Source organism: Salmo salar, chromosome 23, assembly GCF_965601325.2.
Source record: "Salmo salar chromosome 23, fSalSal1, whole genome shotgun sequence".
NCBI classification, from domain to species: domain Eukaryota; kingdom Metazoa; phylum Chordata; class Actinopteri; order Salmoniformes; family Salmonidae; genus Salmo; species Salmo salar.
The window spans coordinates 42,294,865-42,315,035 of record NC_138313.1 but is presented as its reverse complement, the minus strand read 5'-3'; the positions used below and the strand labels follow the sequence as shown (position 1 = coordinate 42,315,035).

The 20,171-nt window shown below is 41.5% G+C and overlaps 2 protein-coding genes and 2 non-coding genes across 7 annotated transcripts; all 4 read right to left on the bottom strand.

Moving 5' to 3' along the window:
• Positions 1 to 10,905: 10,905 nt before the first annotated feature.
• LOC106584614 (A-kinase-interacting protein 1) lies at positions 10,906 to 13,823 on the bottom strand. Of its 4 annotated transcripts, none has more exons than XM_014170087.3 (5): positions 13,698 to 13,823; positions 13,284 to 13,450; positions 11,702 to 11,788; positions 11,511 to 11,621; positions 10,906 to 11,331 (listed from the first exon to the last, which is right to left on the bottom strand). In XM_014170087.3, the coding sequence occupies exons 2-5, from the start codon at positions 13,431 to 13,433 to the stop codon at positions 11,188 to 11,190; spliced, it is 492 nt and encodes a 163-aa protein (XP_014025562.1). In that variant the 5' UTR covers positions 13,434 to 13,450; positions 13,698 to 13,823; the 3' UTR covers positions 10,906 to 11,187. The 4 variants fall into 4 exon arrangements, with proteins under 4 accessions (XP_014025562.1, XP_014025564.1, XP_082824261.1 ...); XM_014170089.3 differs by having other exon boundaries at positions 13,296 to 13,450; positions 13,698 to 13,822; XM_082968135.1 differs by lacking the exon at positions 13,698 to 13,823 and having other exon boundaries at positions 13,284 to 13,658.
• Positions 13,824 to 14,493: 670 nt separating this feature from the next.
• On the bottom strand, positions 14,494 to 19,000 carry LOC106584615 (large ribosomal subunit protein uL15). Its single transcript, XM_014170094.2, has 4 exons — positions 18,589 to 19,000; positions 18,428 to 18,503; positions 16,831 to 17,005; positions 14,494 to 14,662 (listed from the first exon to the last, which is right to left on the bottom strand). Exons 2-4 carry the CDS (start codon positions 18,457 to 18,459, stop codon positions 14,534 to 14,536), a joined length of 336 nt encoding a protein of 111 aa, XP_014025569.2. The 5' UTR covers positions 18,460 to 18,503; positions 18,589 to 19,000; the 3' UTR covers positions 14,494 to 14,533.
• LOC123729980 (small nucleolar RNA SNORA3/SNORA45 family) lies at positions 16,494 to 16,622 on the bottom strand. Its single transcript, XR_006761674.1, has one exon. It is a non-coding gene; the product is annotated as a small nucleolar RNA SNORA3/SNORA45 family (small nucleolar RNA).
• Positions 18,116 to 18,244, bottom strand: LOC123729981 (small nucleolar RNA SNORA3/SNORA45 family). The gene has a single exon (XR_006761675.2). It is a non-coding gene; the product is annotated as a small nucleolar RNA SNORA3/SNORA45 family (small nucleolar RNA).
• Positions 19,001 to 20,171: the final 1,171 nt, after the last annotated feature.

Here is a 20,171-nt window from a genome sequence, read left to right as displayed (position 1 = left end):
GACTTAATGAAGTAGAATTACCCTACAAAAGGTAACGTATACATTGGATATATAAGGGCTCACACTCATTTGTAATTTATATAGTCTATTTTTAGGCCATGGCTACAGAAACTGAGTTTTCGCCCACACCTCCTCCACCTCTAAGGAAATTAAAATGTTTCTTATTTTTGTGTGTGTGAAATATCACAGATAAAGTTTCTTTATTTTTTTGTGTGGGGTCTTATTACACTATAGACAAGTTACATTATAACAAATATTGTTGAAACTTCTTTGATGCGGCAGGTAGACTAGTGGTTAGAGTGTTGTGCCAGTAACTGAAAGGTTGCTAGATTGAATCCCTGACCTGACAAAGTCAAAATCTGTCGTTCTGCCCTTGAACAAGGCAGTGAACCCACTGTTCCTAGGCCATCATTGTAAATAAGAATTTGTTCTTAACTGACGCCTAGTTAAATAAAAGGTTATATAATATTGTAAATCAATTAGAAAAATACATTTTTAAATTGTATTTTTCCTTAAAGCTAATGATCCGGATCATTTTCTACGCATGCGTTTTATCTAACATAGCTGCTGCTAAGTGTCAGTATATCCATAATCTTTGCTAACGCTGAGCTAACCAACGTTTTTTTCGGTTATTAAACAACTAATTGACCAATTACTTGAATTCCATTTAGGTCAGGTTTTTTTTATGAGCCCAACCTGTGGTTTCTTTAGAGAGAAATCAGATCATTCACGAGAGAAATTAAGTCAAGTTTTAATCCCGCAGGTGAAGATGTGGACCTGACAGGACAATGGAATATTTTCCATGTTTTGACAATTTAACAATGAACATTTTTGGCTAAGGGAATTTCCATTATTAAAAAGCTCTAATCATTCTGAACCATGATGATGTAGCCTTTGTCTATGGCCTTATTTCTGAACAGCTGAAATAAAAACCCTGCATCTATTTGAACAAACATTCCAAAACAAACAGTGCATTTGAAAAGTATACAGACCTGTTGACTTTTTCCATATTTTGTTATGTTACAGCCTTATTCTAAAATTGATTAAATTGTTTTCCCCCCTCAAATCTACACACAATACCCCATAATGACAAAGCAAAAACAACTGAAATATCACATTTACATAATTATTCAGACCCTTTACTCAGTACTTTGTTGAAGCACCTTTGGCAGCGATTACAGCCTTGAGTCTTCTTGGGTATGACACTACAAGCTTGGCACACCTGTATTTAGGGAGTTTCACCCATTCTTCTCTGCAAATCCTCTCAAGCTCTGTCAGGTTGGATGGGAAGCGTCGCTGCACAGCTATTTTCAGGTTTCCAGAGATGTTAGATCGGGTTCAAGTCCCGGCTCTGGCTGGGCCACTCAAGGACATTCAGAGACTTGTCCCAAAGCCACTCCTGCGTTGTCTTGGCTGTGTGCTTAGGGTCATTGTCCTGTTGGAAGGTGAACCTTTGCCCCAGTCTGAGGTCCTTAGCGCTCTGGAGCAGGTTTTCATCAATGATCTCTCTGTACTTTGCTTCGTTTATCTTTCCCTCGAGCCTGACTAGTCTCCCAGTCCCTGCCACTGAAAAACATCCCCATACAGAGGTGGGCAACTCCAGTCCTCGAGGGCCTGATTGGCATCACACTTTCACTCCATCCCTAGCAAACACAGCTAGTTAATCAAATTACATTCTAAACTGAAGATCATGATTAGGTAATTAGAGTCTGGTGTGTTAGCCAAACTCTGACACCAATCCGGCCCTCGAGGACTGGAATTGCAAACCCCTGCATAGTGTAACCGATGTGAAATAGCTAGTTAGTTAGCGGTGGTGCGCGCTAATAGCCCAGGTTGGGGCGAAGAGAGGGACGGAACCTACACTGTTACAATAGCATGATGCTGCCACCACCATGCTTCACCGTACAGATGGTGCCAGGTTTCTTCCAGACGTGAAGCTTGGCATTCAGGTCAAAGAGTTCAATCTTGGTTTCATCAGACCAGAGAATCTTGTTTCTCATGGTCTGAAAGTCCTTTAGGTGCCTTTTGGCAAACTCCAAGCGGGCTGTCATGTGCCTTTTACTGAGGAGTGGCTTCCGTCTGGCCACTCTACCATAAAGGCCTGATTTGTGGAGTGCTGCAGAGATGGTTATCCTTCTGGAAGGTTCTCCCATCTCCACAGAGGAACTCTGGAACTCTGTCAATGACCATTGGGTTCTTGGTCACCTCCCTGACCAAGGCCCTTCTCCCACGATTGCTCCGTTTGGCCAGGCGGACAGCTCTAGGAAGAGTCTTGGTGGTTCCCAACTTCTTCTATTTAAGAATGATGGAGGCCACTGTGTTCTTGGGGACGTTCAATGCTGCATACATTTTTTGGTACCCTTCCCCAGATCTGTGCTGACACAATCCTGTCTCGGTGCTTTACGGACAATTGCTTTGACCTCATGGCTTGGCTTATGCACTGTCAACTGAGGAACCTTATATAGACAGGTGTGTGCCTTTCCAAATCATGTCCAATCAATTGAATTTACCACAGGTGGACACCAATCAAGTTGTAGAAACATCTCAAGGATGATCAATGTAAACAATATGCACCTGAGCTCAATTTCGAGTCTCATAGCGAAGGTTCTGAATACTTATGTAAATAAGGTATCTGTTTTTAATTTTTTATACATTTGCTAACATTTCTACAAACCTGTTTTCACTTTGTCATTATGGTGTACTGTGTGTAGATTGATGAGGATTTTTTTATTTATTTAATCCATTTTAGAATAAGGCTGTAATGTACATTTTTTGGGGGGGGAGTCAAGGGTTCTAAATACTTTCTGAATGCACTGTATTTGCAAATACATGTATTTTAATTAAATACATTTAAAAAATACAAGTATTTTATCATACAAAAAATAATTGTTTTGTAATTTTTGCCCATTCCAGTGTGTTCCTCCGTTTCCTGATTGAGTATAGTAACAGTTGAATTTGCATACACATAGGCTACAGTAAGTGTGAAGGCCTATGTGTGTGAAAGAGAACAAATGCATGTGTTGTACTTGCATCTACACTCTTAAAAATAAAGGTGCAAGTTGGAACCTAATAAGGTTCTTGAGAGCGATAGCAGAGGGGAACCATTTTAAGAGTCTCTGAAGAACCATAAAAATCCCAAACTAGAAACATTTCGGCCCTCCAGGACCGGAATTCAATCGCCCTATTTGCATATTTCCCAGGGTGCCTTTCGAGTGAATTTTAGAATTGCCAGAACCACCCATGTTTGCTGGTTGTTGCATTCTTTCATTTTCAGTCCTGTGAACTTCACCAAATGAGATCATAAGTGAAGATGTTGTCATTCAAATTAAATTATTGAAGACAATACAATACATTTTTCATAAGGCCTTATTTTGAGGGCCTAGTTTTACCCTAATACAGTGGCCTAAAACTCATAGTTTACAGGCCACATAAGGCCTGCAAGTCACATTATGCTGCATTGTAAAGTAATTAGGGTTGTGACAATACCAGTATCGCAATATATATATTCAAAAAAAGAATGAAAACACGAAGCAGACCTAACTCTTTGGTCGATTCCCATGGGGGACAAGTGCAGAAAAAAGTATGTAAATGTATCCACTCACTACTGTAAGTCGCTTTGGATAAGAGCGTCAGCTAAAATGTAAAAAAAAAATTGTAGCAGCCGTACCACATTATGGAGAGGAGGTTGCTGGAAGCCAACCTGTTGCGAGGCAGGCTGAACAATCGAGGAGTGAAACGTACTAACAATGGCGTCGTGCTGAGACGTGGTCTTTATCTCCACTCACAGGAGGACCTTATACACAAAGATTTTTATAATTAATCCATACTTTATGTACAAAACATTATGAACACCTGCTCTTTCCATGACATAAATTTACCAGGTGAAAGATATGATCCCTTATTGAAGTCACTTGTTAAATCCACTTCAATCAGTGTAGATGAAGGGGAGGAGACAGTTTAACCTCTACGGGGTCGGTCCCACCCCACGGTACGGTTGTGCTAACGTAGGCTAATGTGATAAGCATGAGGTTGTAAGTAACAAAAACATTTCCCAGGACATAGACATATCTGATATGGGCAGAAAGTTTACATTCATGTTAATCTAACTGCACTGTCCAATTTACAGTAGCTATTACAGTGAAAGAATACCATGCTATTGTTTGAGGAGAGTGCACAATTATGAACTTAAAAATGTATTAATAAACCAATTAGGAACATTTTGGCAGTCTTGATATAACATTTTGGGCAGATGTGCAATGGTTCATTGGATCAGTCTAAAACTTTACATATACACTGCTGCCAAAATCTAAATTGCACCTGGGCTGGAATAATACATTATGGCCTTTCTCTTGCATTTCAAAGATGATGGTAAAAAAAAAAAATCATGTTTTTTTTCTTTGTATTATCTTTTACCAGATCTAATGTGTTATATTCTCCTACATGAATTTCACATTTCCACAAACTTCAAAGTGTTTTCTTACAAATGGTATCAAGAATATGCATATCCTTCCTTCAGGTCCTGAGCTACAGGCAGTAAGATTTGGGTATGCCATTTTAGGCCATTTAAAAAAAAAAAAGGGTCCAATCCTTTTAAAGAAGGATTTCTAAGCCTTGAGACAGTTGAGATATTGATTGTGTATGTGCGCTATTCAGAGGGTGAATGGGCAAGAAAAAATATTTAAGTGCCTTTAAATGGTGTATGGTAGTAGGTTTGTGTCAAGAACTGCAACACTACTGAGTTTTTCACGCTCAACAATTTCCCATGTGTATCAAGAATGGTCCACCACCCAAAAGAAATCCAGGCAACTTGACACAACTGTGGGAAGCATTGGAGTCAACATGGGTCAGCAAACAAGGTCCTCAGGACCCCAAGGGGTACTGATGATTTGTTGATTATTTTAATCAACTGTGTAGTACTAGGTCAAAAATGTGCACCCCTGTCTGATTCTTGAACTGTACTAGAAGTGGGGGAAAGGAATGTCTACCCTTCTCTTCCCTTCCTCTCTCCTTCTTACATAGCATCTCCTTGGGACTGGAGTCACTGGACAGCCACCCTAGGACACTGACACTTTCAAGCGCAATATAAGACAGTTCAGTCTTACAACCTTGTGATCATTAGAAACCAAAACACTGGGCCCAAAATGGCGGATCCCTCTATCTCTGTTGTTCACTGCAGTAATGAACCAGACATTCCACCGTGACTGCTGAATTATACATAAAGGGCAGAGATCTATTCAAAAGGCACATGCACAAACAGTACCTCACGTTTACCTGCTCGTCGAACATCTCATTCCAAAATCCTGGGCATTCGGAGTTCGCTACACTAACTCAGCAAAAAAAGAAACGTCCCTTTTTCAGGACCCTGTCTTTCAAAGATAATTCATAAAAATCCAAATAACTTCACAGATCTTCATTGTAAAGGGTTTAAACACTGTTTCCCATGCTTGTTCAATGACCCATAAACAATGAATGAACATGCACATGTGGAACGGTCGTAAAGACACTAACAGCTTACAGACGGTAGGCAATTAAGGTCACAATTATGAAAACTTAGGACACTAAGGAGGCCTTTCTACTGACTCTGAAAAACGGCAAAAGAAAGATGCCCAGGGTCCCTGCTCATCTGCGTGAACGTGCCTTAGGCATGCTGCAAGGAGGCATGAAGACTGCAGATGTGGCCAGGGCAATAAGTTGCAATGTCAATACTGCGAGACGCCTAAGACAGCGCTACAGAGAGACAGGACGGACAGCTGATTGTCCTCGCAGTGGCAGACCACGTGTAACAACACCGGCACAGGATCGGTACATCCGAACATCACACCTGCGGGACAGGTACAGGATGGCAACAACAACTGCCCAAGTTACACCAGAAATGCACAATCCCTCCATCAGTGCTCAGACTGTCCACAATAGGCTGAGAGAGGCTGGACTGAGGGCTTGTAGGCCTGTTGTAAGGCAGGTCCTCACCAGACATCACCGGCAACAACGTCGCCTATGGGCACAAACCCACTGTCGCTGGACCAGACCGGACTTGCGGTTTTGTCTCACCGGATTCGCGTTTATCGTCAAAGAATGAGCGTTACACCGAGGCCTGTACTCTGGAGCGGGATCAATTTGGAGGTGGAGGGTCTGTCATGGTCTGGGGCGGTGTGTCACAGCATCGTCGGACTGAGCTTGATGTCATTGCAGGCAATCTTAACGCTGTGCGTTACAGGGAAGACATCCTCCTCCCTCATGTGGTCCCCTTCCTGCAGGCTTATCCTGACATGATCCTCCAGCATGACAATACCACCAGCCATACTGCTCGTTCTGTGAATGATTTCCTGCAAGACAGGAATGTCAGTGTTCTGCCATGGCCAGCGAAGAGCCCGGATCTCAATCCCATTGAGCACGTCTGGGACCTGTTGTATTGGAGGGTGAGGGCTAGGGCCATTCCCACCAGAAATATCTGGGAACTTGCAGGTGCCTTGGTGGAAGAGTGGGGTAACATCTCACAGCAAGAACTGGCAAATCTGGTGCAGTCCGTGAGGAGGAGATGCACTACAGTACTTAATGCAGCTGGTGGCCACACCAGATACTGACTGTTACTTTTGATTTTGACCCCCACTTTGTTCAGGGACACATTATTCCATTTCTGTTAGTCACATGTCTGTGGAACTTGTTCAGTTTATGTCTCAGTTGTTGAATCTTATGTTCATACAAATATTTACACGTTAGGTTTGCTGAAAATAAACGCAGTTGACAGTGAGGACATTTCTTTTTTTGCTTTGTTTACATATGGAGTTCACTACACTCACATTAACATCTGCAAACCATGTGAATATGACCAATAAAATTTGATTTGATTTTTATTTGTAGGCTTTCCACTAGATGTTGGAACATTGCTGCGGGGACTTGCTTCCATTCAGCCACAAGAGAATTAGTGAGGTCGGGCACTGATTAGGCCTGGCTCGCAGTCGGCACTCCAATTCCTCCCAAAGGTGTTCCATGGGGTTGAGGTCAGGGCTCTGTGCTGGCCAGTCAAGTTCTTCCACACCGATCTCGACAAACCATTTCTGTATGGACCTTGCTTTTTGCACGGGGGCATTGCCATGCTGAAACAGGAAAGGGCCTTCACCAAACTGTTGCCACAAAGTTGGAAGCACAGAATCATCTAGAATGTCATTGGATGCTGTAGTGTTAAGATTTCCCTTCACTGGAACTAAAGGCCTAGCCCGAACCATGAAAAACAGCCCCAGACCATTATTCCTCCTCCACCAAACTTTACAGTTGGCACTATGCATTGGGGCAGGTAGCGTTCTCCTGGCATTCGCCAAAACTCATATTTGTCTGTCGGACTGCCAGATGGTAAAGCATGATTCATCCCTCCAGAGAACGCATTTCCACTGTTGGGAGTCCAAAGGCGGCGAGCTTTACACCATTCCAACCGACTCTAGGCATTGCACATGGGGATCTTAGGCTTGTGTGCAGCTGCTCAGCCATGGAAACCCATTTCATGAAGCCCCCAATGGCAGTTTGGAACTTGCATTTCAGCACTTGCGGTTCTGTGAGCTTGTGTGGCCTACCACTTCGCGGCTGAGCCGTTGTTGCTCTTAGACGTTTCCACTTCACAATAACAGCACTTACAGTTGACCGGGGCAGCTCTAGCAGGGCAGACATTTGACGAAATCACTTGTTGAAAAGTTGGTATCCTATGATGGTGCCACGTTGAAAGTCACTGAGCTTTTCAGTAAGGCCATTGTACTGACAATGTTTGTTTATGGACACACATGGCTGTGTGCTTGATTTTATACACCTTTCAGCAACGGGTGTGGCTGAAATAGCTGAATCCACTAATTTGAAGGGGCGTCCACATACTTTTGTATATAGTGTAGCTGCTGTTGGACCATTGCTTAGGACCGCATTCACAAATTGATGGTGACGATGATAATCATTCAGGGTGTGAAATTGAGATCTTCCATCTTGTCGCAGAAACTGGACCTGCAGTAATGTAGAAGAGACATCTCAGGATAGTGCTCAGATTGATATATAATTGATGTAAGATATGTTACTAAGGCTGATTGGTCCTGTGTGGCTCAGTGTTGTCCTATCCCACTGGGCACAGATGTCAAATCAACGTCTATTCCACGTTGGTTCAACTTAATTTTATTGAAATGATGTGCAAACAACGTTGATTCAACCAGTGTGTGCCCAGTGGGATGTGACTTAGTTGGTGTGGCGCTAGCAGCCAAGACCAGCTGTTCAATTCCAGTAAGGATCATATAGAAGTGGCTGTGATATATATTATATTGTTCTGATTGAATACCATGCTTTGCCAGGTAGGTCTGTAATAGATGTATGATGCATCTTAAAATGTTTTAATAGGGTATTGTATTTTCCAAAGATTTATACAGTATGTTTCCATAAGCCTCTACATATATTTATTCTGTCTTAAATTACATTGATGTCTCTTATCACTATGTTGCAAAAAGGCAGCACTTTCTCATTTTTTACGAGTCTTCATTTTCTAAAATGTATGCAACAACTCGAATGATATCTAACATATCGAACACAAAAGATGTATCACTCAACGTTGACAACCATGCTCATGAAATATCAATATAAATGAGTGAAGACTTTGTGAAAGTAATTAAAGGTAATTTGACATCATGAAAGTGCCCAAGCAGAGACAGTGGAGGACCAAGTGGGCTACTAACATGAAGCAATTCCCTAAAGCCCATCTCTTACTTTAATAGCACAATCCACAATGACAAACATAGGCCAATCAAATCTCTCAGGGATTCCTTTTCACAGAAGAGATACAACATAAATGCCACATTTAACTTATGCCTAAGCAACAAGGTTGTAACCTCTGTGTTATGTAACTATCATCGCATTGCTTTTAGCCTGCTCCTAGATATGATTGATTTTCTCTTCAACGCCAGGTTTAGGGTGGAAGAGTGTGTACGTGGTTGAGTTTGACAGGAAGACCTGAAGGGGGAGACGGTCACAGTATGAGGATGTTCCAGAAGCAGACACAGTTAGTCTGTTCACCAGACATGCTGAATCACACTCAGGCCCACGCACACTGTCTGGTCCCTGGTGATGTAGTGTTGTCCCCATGGGAACCTGACCTAAGGAGATGTGGTCTGGGGAGAGTGGTCTCCGGAATGGAGACACAAGATTCACTGACAGGTAAGGAAGGCGAGGTTGGATCTATGGGTCTGGAGATGATTCACTGACAGGTATGGAAGGCGAGGTTGGATCTATGGGTCTGGAGATGATTCACTGATAGGTATGGAAGGCGAGGTTGTATCTATGGGTCTGGAGATGATTCACTGACAGGTATGGAAGGCAAGGTTGTATCTGTGGGTCTGGAGATGATTCACTGACAGGTAAGGAAGGCGAGGTTGTATCTATGGGTCTGGAGATGATTCACTGACAGGTATGGAAGGCGAGGTTGTATCTCTGGAGATGTGTTCTTGTCAGCAGCTAGACTATTATATTGTCTGTGAGGGTAATGACTCAGGATCTGAGAAATAGGGCTGGGACAATACCATTATCGCAATACCGGTTAGTATAATGGAACGGAAACAAAACACGAAGCGGAATTAACTTCTTTAGGAAAACAGCCCTAATGTTGGGAACGAACATAATTACGTTGTTATCCAGTCACATTTATTTTCCAAGCTATAGCACACAATATTTTACACACTGCAGGTTTTTAAAGGACCGAATAGTTAAGTCAGCTTCGTGTTAAAAAAATTTGCCATGGGAAAAATAGTGATACTGGTATCGTCACAGCCATACTGAGAACTATGACAGATGTTTCACCCTTTTTATTTCAGTAATGCTCAAAGTTACTGGTGGTGGGCTCACAAAGGTACGATGGAGGAAAGTAGGAACTGTAAACAAGACCAGTGTGTGTCACTATATGTTGCACAGTAAGCTGAGTTCTATCTTTGCCCCTGCAGCAGACAGTGGGAAGGGGCTCCAGGTGCTGCTGTGGAATGGGAGGCTGATGCAGGTGCATAGTGACTCTAGCTGTGTGGATCCCTGCATCTCAGCATGAGCGGATCATCAGGGAGCTCCAGCGAATTCCTCCGCCGCCATGCTGCCATGACAATTTGCTCTGCGTCCACACCACAGTGCTGTATGTAAATAGCTACCTCGTAGCTACCTCGTACCCCTGCACATCGACTCAGTACTGGTACTCCCTGTATATATATATATATATATATATATATATATATATATATATATATATATATATATATATATATATATATATCCATGTTATTTTTACATTTTTCCGCCTTAGACTTTTATTTATACAACACAAAAAACACCACACCCGATATACACCATGTTATTTTTGACTCATTGTTATTCACTGTGTATTTATTGCTTGTCACTTTTTATTTTACTCTGCATTGTTGGAAAAGGACCCATAAGTATTTTACTGTTTGTCTACACTGGTTGTTTATGAAGCATGTGAAAAATACAATTTGATTTCAGCTGTATGCTGAAAATGCAGTAATGTAAAACTGATGATAAAACTAAGTACAACATGCATGGTTCAACCAGAAATATGATTACATCTGTTGACTTGTCAGGGAAAGTACCCGAAAATTCCAGTCCACGAAAGCCATCTACCCTGACTTTAAGATCAGTGGCTCACCCAATCACTGCTCAGCGTTTCACCCACTTCCTGGTTGTGAGAGAAGGGTGACCATCAGGGATGTGTTGCGCCTGACAGACTCCAGACCTCATCCAAAAACAATACTTCAGTTAACCGCTGGCAACGCGGTCACAACTGTTTATACATTAAGGTTTTGTCTATCAGATATGAATCTTGTGGAGTATATGTATTAAACATTCAATTGAGAGTTGAGTTGACAAGAAAAACTGCCATAAACTAAATGATCATTGATATAAAATATATACTTTATTATACTGATATGACAAAAAAAAAAACATCTTTACGTGATGCGTTTGGATAGACATTTTACATACAAAGTTGAATATAAAAATAAAATCATGATTACATCATCAAAATATGGCTTCTCATTTAGCAGCAAATTAATAACACTATCACTGTCGCTCTAAAGCGACATTTCAACAGAAGACGTGAAAATATGTACGTAAACTTTCAGGTTGGGCAGTTTTGTTATTGTTAGCAGAAAGGTCATGGGGATTGGTGAGAGGTTAGAGGTGAAATGTGAGGTTCATGCTCTCTCCTGCATTAATGCGTACTACCCGGGTCTGTTGCTGTGAGTCCTGCGTTCCTGCAGTAATTTTATAGGTACCTGGAGACACCTCAATGTGGAAATCCTCAGGTGATGACTGTGCCTGTAGAAACACAGGCATAGCTTAGTATCTCAACCACAGGAGTATGACAAACGCCATTTCAAATGGCATGTTTTTGTTGACTTTCCCATTTGAATATATGGGCTCTGCCCTACAATTCTAAATGTACAATATGGCTTTATGACAGTTTGTTGCACTGAAAGGCTGTAACTTTGCCTCACATGTTTCCTGGTCTGCAGTGAGGTCCCTGGGCGTTGGTGAGATTGAGAATGGTATCTACACACATGGGTTCTCTCATTTTCCCTAGGCTCTGTCTCCGACATGTAAAAGTTCTGTAATACAAACATATTTATCTAGCATTGACAAAAGCATGCACAAAGTAAGGGCAGTAGACTTGGTTTGGAGCACATACCTTGCATTGATATGTTGTCTGTGCCATGAATTCAGCTATGGTCTCAAAAGCATCATCCAGGCTTGTGTGGGCTGAGTCTCCCTGAACCTGAATATGGACAGTTGGACATCAAAGTGGCAATCAGCAGTAGAAACAATAACAAAGCGCTATGGATGCAAGGACTCACCACCGATGCTACCAAATATATAGTTTAACCATGTTGAGTCTATACAGTGTTTTAGATTTACTTTGTTAACAAACATTGGAGTTAAACTTATATTATAAGGGGCGGCAGGTAGCCTAGTGGTTAGAGCATTGGGCCAGTAACCAAAAGGTTGTTAGATCGAATCCCCGAGCTGACAAGGTCAAAATCTGTCGTTCTGCCCCTGAACAAGGCAGTTAACCCACTGTTCATAAGCCTTCATTGTAAATAAGAATTTGTTGTTAACTGACTTGCCTAGTTAAACAAACAAAATATATATTTTGGGTTCTGATAGGGTACGACAGTTGAACTAAACTCATGTGGGAATATGTAACTTTTTGGGCAACCCGGCCAAAGTCAAAATAGAAATGTGAGTTATAGATCTAACATTTTACTTGAAAGCAAGTCTAAGCAGCAGTAGATCTGTTCTATGTGCTCTATTTCTATGCTTCCCATTCTAAAATGTTTTGTACACCAGCTTCAAACAGCTGAAAATACAATATTTTGGGTTATGGAAAATATATTTCACAGCTGTTTAGATGGTACATTGATTCTCTACACTATATTAGTTTATTTTGTCACAAACTGAAATTAGGCAAACAATTAGTTTTAGCAACCAGGAAATGTCAGATCAATTTCTGCATAGTGCAACTTTAAATTATATTCTTCAAGAATCAAAGGGGTACATATCCTTAATTTATTAGTCGAAAAATTGATGTCGCAATTGCACGAGACAAATGAGATAAGTTCCCAAAATGCCCCAGTGCTTCACATAGTACAAAGAAACCAGGGAAAACAAGATAGCTGCCATAAAGACTGCACGGTTCCATGCGCGCAATAATACAATTATTGTGGATAGTCAGATTAATATAATAGTTCGTTTAAAACTTTTACATGCATACTTTGCATGAATAACGATGTCCCTAATACATCTGTATACAATACATGGGACATCTGAAATCTGGCTACTGATGGGACTTTTTTATAAATGCAGAAAATCGCCAACAAAACAAACGTTCTACCACAGTGACCATGTTATTTTTACTAAGACCATCTGATTCCGAGTTCGGACAAATAAAGTTTGCATGTGAGAACCATTTTTAAAATGCATACTTTCAGTGAACTCACTCCACTCGCACAGAAGGGGAAGTTTGCGCTGAGGGTGCTAGCACATGCGCAGATCAAATATTCACGTCTGGAACGCCGTCTGGAACGCCGACTAAAGTGAGAAGTCCTAATTTTTCGAAAGATTAAAATATCTGGTTTTCTGTGCAATCTGCGTATGCTTACTTCGATTATGACTTTACGCCGATTAAGATAAACATAGTAAGGTGTTTGCATGACTAACGCCATACTCGGCCATAATAAATGTAATATCGAATTAATATAATTAATAGTTACACATAGGTCTACCTCCTCACTCCCGGCGTTGTCATCCTTCGGTGTTGTACTGGGACACGGATTCGCACTAGACCAGTCTACACTCCGTCTCGAGGCTCGCTCTAGTACTTCCAGGCCGAGTCTGGCGGAGCGGAGCAGGGATAACTCCATCTGCCAGGCGTGCCTCGCTATAGGAAACAAGACCGCGGGTCAAATCTCTGCTGTACCCAACCCACCCGCAAACAACCCTCTTATGACAAGAAAAATATTGTAGAATAACGCTGACGTCACAATCTGCCTTGCTTTGTGCGCGCAGCAATGCAACAGGCCGTGAGCACTCGAGTAGATCCCTAAATTAGAGAATATATTGAACACGAATTCCCATCCAATCATAATTTGTGTGGACGAGAAATGTATTTACAGAAAGCTACTTACCAGAAAATGTACGCCTGTTTAAATTACTTTTGCGCGCACTAAACTTGCTTTAAAGACTGTCGTCACGTTTCCGGTGTAGGGCGCCGCCTTTATAATCTGGATTGATTTGATCCCGCTCCGTCTCTCACGAAATTGAATCCTTTATTCTGGTATAGGTGTCAAAATGTTTAATTAAAATATTTATTAAAAAATGGGCATTGCTCATGGCCCGAATCAATGTGCTGTGAAATGGTTACTTACACTGCCGGATGTAATCATGTCTTGATTAAAAATAGTTTTTTTCCCCATTAGTGACTCTTAGGTTGTTTTGGTAATGTAACAGAGACATCAAATACCCAAACTACGAATGTACGCCTACTTCATTATAACAGAAAATTCAGGTGATTCAAATAATTTAGGTCATGACCCGCAAACTGTATTTGACTCACCCCTGGTCACAAACCTGGTCCTGCAAAACTATCTGTACAGGTTGACCTAGCCAAACACTGACACCTCATGCATCCTATTATCCTGACAGTTATTTGGTGGATTCAAGGTAACTTGTAGATCAGCGATTCTGTCCAGGACAACGGCAATGTCTCAAACACACCTTGATTAGCCAAATCAGATGTGTACATGCTGGTTGGAACTAGTCTCCACACCCTGTAACTACAAGGACCAAGGTTGTTGACCAATGTGACAAAGGCATTGCTCTATGCAGCAAATCAATCCATTCTGTTCCTTTGACATATTTTACCCAACAATGTGTGAGCTAAGCTTCAGGCAACATTTACATCTTCAACAGACCACAAGACGATCCCATTTATACAGTTTATTTGAAAAACATTGACAGTAGCTTATGCCATCAACACACAGGCTCCTCCCACTGCTTTGATCTTCTCCTCTGCCCGTCGGCTGAAGAACTTTGCCTTGACGATCACAGGCTGCTTGGGCAGCTTGCCTTTGCCCAGCACTTTGAAGTAGCCCTGTGGGGAGCGACAGAACCAACATTAACCAACACATCTACACACTTTTTTTTGTCCTACATGCCATTGCCATGTAGTTACTCAAGTTTAATCTGCAAAACGAGTGACCAAAACAGGCAGCAGATCTTGAAGACATACATGGCTCAAATTACCACTACTACCATCTCTATCCCCTTGATAAAGCATCACAGCAGCAATGGTGTTTCCACTAGGATCTTTTTCTCCAGCTGTATTGGTAAGGGTAGCGGGTTGTTAATACCCATCGAATCTGTCTGTTTGCATGGACTGTATCTCAATCCATCCGCTTATGTCGGCCTTCTGGGGTGGAAGATATACAGCGCCGTTTGTCAGACCAGGAAATATCCGATAGTCGGTCTTCTCACAAAAACGTCTATAGCGTCTGAACAGTTTGGCCTATAAACTAATATGACTCCTCTGGAAAGATAACTCGTTTTGCTCTATGACCCCCACCAGAGTCACGGGACTCGTCGGAAGTCGGTACTGCCGATCTGCTAACTTCTGTCTGTAGCATCCGAACAGTTTGGGCTACACAGTAACAGGACACCATCAAAAGGTGAGACTTTCACAAAACACATCGGTTGTTTTGCTCTAGGACGCCCACAAGCCTCATTTGAAGTTAGCCCAGTAGCAGTTACATTTATAGAAGTACTTTAGTGCAATGTTCCCTCTAAGCTACGCGTCTGCCCAGCTCCCCCAGCAGAAGAAATGTCAGCCTGCGCAGAGAAGCACGAGATTGAACTTCACTCAACTTTCTAGAGTTTACCCCGTTATTTAACACTATCAACGTTTCCCTTTACTGTGGGAATTGTGATCAAATGAACACAATATTAGCAATACAATGCAACATACCAAAACGAAACTAACTATGTGGTGGCAAGGGTAGCTTTTGTTGTAGGCAGAATGCATCAGAGTAGGATTCTATTGCATTCATAACTCAGGCCCGTACTCTACACAGACTGGTGCTCCATAACCAATCAGAGCTGCAGTAGGCCTAATTGCAAATAGACCATTGCCATATATGGATCTGTGCCACTCACTTTGAACTGGACTGTTTACAGCATGAGGTTGTGAGTAGATGCGCTTGTTGAGATCAAAGCAAGAGCTGCATGTAGCAACGTGTGCACGTTTGTTCATATCCTTTGCTAGTTAGTGAGTTATTAGCCCAGTTATTTATATATCATTCTTAGTCAGCAATGGGGGAGTGATTGCTTCCTACAATCTTTGAAAAGTGAGTCAGGTAAAATAGCTTTTTTTCCTACTTAAAGGGGCAGAGTTGCATTTTGAGACAGGCTTGAATAAGATAAGTAGCTAATAGGCGGCAGGTAGTAGAATTTGTCTGATTCTCTGTAATAATGGTGCATTTTATTTTGTAAAGTGGTTTCTTGCATGAAACACCACAATATAAGTTCTCAGTCACCTTGTCTGAAAGACAAGTGGATAAACAGGCTAATGTCAAGCCCTGCAGTTTTTTTTCAGAAGTCTCATGGAATGCAGGCCTATATTGAATACCACACATTGGCTGCTACTGTAGGCTGAGCGATACAGCCACTTCCATTTTTTTATGGTAGGCCACTCTGGTAGGCCTGCATTATGATCAAATAGCTACAATACCCTACTTAACCACTGTTAAATAACCTAACAGGTACAGCCTCAGTACTCACAGTGAACGCACAGCGGAAATTGCTGAATTTCCTTATCAGGGGTGGCTAACCCTCCTGAAGACTACTTGAACATGTCCAACAAGAAACTAATTTTAGTTTTCAGTTCACTTTATATATGGTCAATTAATTTGTTTGTAACAATGTATGACACTTGTAACGGTCCATGTGGCCGATTGACCTATGAGAGGACCAGTCGGTGAATAGGAACAGTCTTCACTCTGAGAGAACTCTAGCACACCAAGACAATGGTGTTTGTCAAGATGAGACTCAGTCTCTGGCTGCATCACTCACTGTGTGGCATACTGAACACCACCATAACAGTCAGCCACTAACCAGGCCCATGATTACCTTAATCAGAGGTGTTAGAACAGGACTGAAGAAAAGGCCTGTAGAAAAAGCCATTACAACAACTGTTTTCCATTAACTGTATGAATCAGCAACTTCCATCTGGGACCAGACATACTGTCCTGTTGGGAAGATACTTACAGCGCGCACAGCATCAATGATGGGAGCGGGGCCCTCAGGCTTCTTGGCGTAGTTGAGCCTGGTCTGCTCGCTCACCAGCGTCCACAGCTTGTCCAGGTTGACAGTGGGGCAGTGCACCGTGTTCCTCTTGAGATGGTAGTGTCTCATACCCACCTTACCAAAGTAGCCCGGGTGGCTGTGGAGGCACAGAGGAGACCAGACAGGTGATATATCAAACTCATTGTGTTACTGGTGATGAAGCTGAAAGTAAAACGTTCAGTCTTAGGGCCTCTACACTACATTGACGGCAAACTAGGTCCAGGAGAGACACTTGTGTAGCGTAATGAGACAGATCTAGATTCAAACCTAAGAGATCTCTTTTGGCGGTAGTATGGGAGACATCTACACCACATACACTATAACACTCAAAGGGGAGGGGGGGGGTGTAAAGACAACAGCTCTCCCACACCACAAGTCCCTGCAAGAATTACCTTAGTACCAGTAAACAGCATTTTTCACTGTTAGCCAAATTGAAAATGAAAGGCTTAAAATATCCAGACATTTGAGAAAAATTGCATTAGTTAAATGTGCAACACTGCAATATGGTTTAGATGAGAAGCTCCTGTATCATTTGAATTTCTCTCTTTTGTTTGTGTGTATATACACACACACTTTGGTATTTACGGTATGCTAACACCTGTACTCACACCAAATCCACCCTTACAGTTGCACTAAACACAAATCACTCCACCATTTCCTGGTTAATGAAACAAACAGTGCACCTAATGTGACAAAATAAGACCATTTAGTGTTGGGAATCATTGTACCATGTAAACTGCTGTGAAATATATTTTCCATAACCAAAAATGGTTTTTCATCTGATTGAAGCTGTTGTACAAAACCAAAAGACAGACACCAAAAAAAATAAACTTTAAGGGAAGCATAGAAATAGCGCATATAGAAAAAAAATCTAACACTTTAGACTTGCTTCCAAATCAAATGATAGATCTATAACCCACATTTGTATCAGAATTTGGGTCAGATTGGCCAAAAAGTTACATATTGCCACTTTATAACAGTTTGCCATGATGATAATGTAATCAACAGATGAGATCTGAAGCGGTAGGACAGCAAATCCATCAGCTATAAGTACCTGACTATTTCCTTATAGGTAAAGCATTTAATAGTAACTTTACCAGAAGCACAAAATGAAAGTGATGAGGGATGATTTCATCCCACAACCTTCAGTAATGTGAGCAAACTACTATGTATTGGACATATAGATGTGTTGGCAACAATGTATGACACTTGTAACTGCCCATGTGGGTGACTGGCCTATGAGAGGACCAGTCGGTGAATAGGAACAGTCTTCACTCTGAGAGAACTCTAGCACACCAAGACAATGGTGTTTGTCAAGATGAGACTGAGTCTCTGACAATCACTCTCTTAAACAACATTGATAATGTTTTCTTACTACTGAAGCCACCATTTTTTTACATTTTAGTCATTTAGCAGACGCTCTTATCCAGAGCCCACCAAACAATGCAGTGTAGGCTTACTGTAAGATATGCTGAATAGTGTCACACTGAACCAGACAAGGTAAAAGTGCTCTACTCACTATTTGTCAAAGTTAATTCTGTGGTGATGCATGCCACCAGCATTACCACGACCTCCAGGATGCTTCCTGTGCTTGCCTAGGAAGAGAAACGACAGTTGTAAGTTATTACAAGATGTGACATAACACACAAGTATCACCAATGCTGACTATGCTCAACTCACCGATACGACCATGTCCGTGGCTTACATGCCCTCGGAGCTTCCTGGTCTTGGTCTTCTTGGTGGGCTGCAAGACATCATTTGAGGTTAGCAAACTAGGTAGCAACAGTCATGATTGGCCCACCAGTAGGCGACCTTTTTAGCCAAGCATGTCATGTCAACCACCAAACAGAAGACTTTACAACCAGGTCAATAACCAAATAGAAAAATATACACCTAGGCATAATGCGCTCGAGCCTCATCTTAGCTCTCCCCCTACCAGCTAAATGACTAGTTAGCACAACAGATCTCTGGTCACAATGGCCAAGGTAAGTATTACAAGGCGAATATAGCACATTTTACAAAGTTCCGTGACATAATGCATCTAATTTACGCCATCGTAATCTCGCCAGTAAACGTGGTTAACTAGCTAGTTTTGAACGGCATGTATCCAACATCGGTGAGTTTTCGCCGATTTACGTTTCTTCACCACATAATCAGTAATAGTGACATGGGAGCGGGACATTGTCTGTCACATATAAGACAACTTTTACAAATGTGTTTTTTTCTACTCGCAAAACTCGGGATGGACATAGATTTAAACCAATTTCTACAGCAGGGGGATACATGTAACTACCTACCATCTTGGAGGATAAATTAAAGAGGAACGCGAATTGGAAATCTCACGGTTTTGTACGAGATTTGCAACACGACAACTTTCAAAGAAACCTACAGCGACATCAGACGGACGGTCCATGCTATACGGAATTCTCGGGACGTTCCTACCCCATTTAAGTTTTTTTAAATGGTTAGGTAAGGGTTATGGGACGGACACCAACAGGACTACAGAAAAAATATATGTTCGAATACAAGCTGATAAACTTCTCAATTTATGAATATGAATTGAAACAATGCTATTCATTCCTGAATTAGACTGAATGATATCGCAGTTTGAGCCCCCAACCAAATCATGATCACACGAAGCTGCAGTAGGCCTATTTATTTATTAGGCTATAACAAAATTCTCAGTTACCAGTAATCTTTGTTGGACAATTTACATCCCAGCTAGCACATAACGTTCTGAGAACCATGTTTCTTAGCGCTTGGCGAGAGCGTGGTTGTCCTATGGTTATTTTGCATACAACCTTCCTACAACTTTCTGGGAATTCTGCAAGATAGCTGCTTCACACTGGTTGAATCAACATTGCTTCCACAATTTCAATTAAATTACGTTGAACCAACTTGGAATAGATATTGAATTGACGTCTGTGCCCTGTGGGTTGGCTCTGGAACATTCTCAGCACCTTTATGGAACTTCAAAAATACTTTATTTTCTTCGCATTTCATTACTTTAACAGAACGTTTCCTAAAAGTTCAAACATGGTTACCTTTCATTTCAATTTTGGTAATGTTCTAGGAATGTTCTCCAACTGGTTTGACATTGGGAATGTTTTCAAGTAGTTCAGAGAACATTATGAAACAACATTCCCCTCGTGAGAATTTCAGTACTTCAGCATATTGTTCCCTACAGGTTCCATGTAAAGTAATGTTTTCAACATCTTCTGAGAATGTTTCTTAACAATGTTCTTCTTTGGGAATTTCAGTAC

Excerpts from the sequence above, each read along its gene's own strand:
- LOC106584614 (XM_014170087.3), bottom strand. The coding sequence starts at position 13,433 with ATGGAGTTATCCCTGCTCCGCTCCGCCAGACTCGGCCTGGAAGTACTA. Across the intron at positions 11,789-13,283 it reads GTGAGGAGGTAGACCTATGT|GTTCAGGGAGACTCAGCCCA; the intron begins GTAACTATTAAT and ends GTCCATATTCAG. Across the intron at positions 11,622-11,701 it reads AGACAACATATCAATGCAAG|AACTTTTACATGTCGGAGAC; the intron begins GTATGTGCTCCA and ends TTTGTATTACAG.
- LOC106584615 (XM_014170094.2), bottom strand. The coding sequence starts at position 18,459 with ATGCATCACCACAGAATTAACTTTGACAAATA. Across the intron at positions 17,006-18,427 it reads AGAATTAACTTTGACAAATA|CCACCCGGGCTACTTTGGTA; the intron begins GTGAGTAGAGCA and ends GTGCCTCCACAG. Across the intron at positions 14,663-16,830 it reads TCATTGATGCTGTGCGCGCT|GGCTACTTCAAAGTGCTGGG; the intron begins GTAAGTATCTTC and ends CGCTCCCCACAG.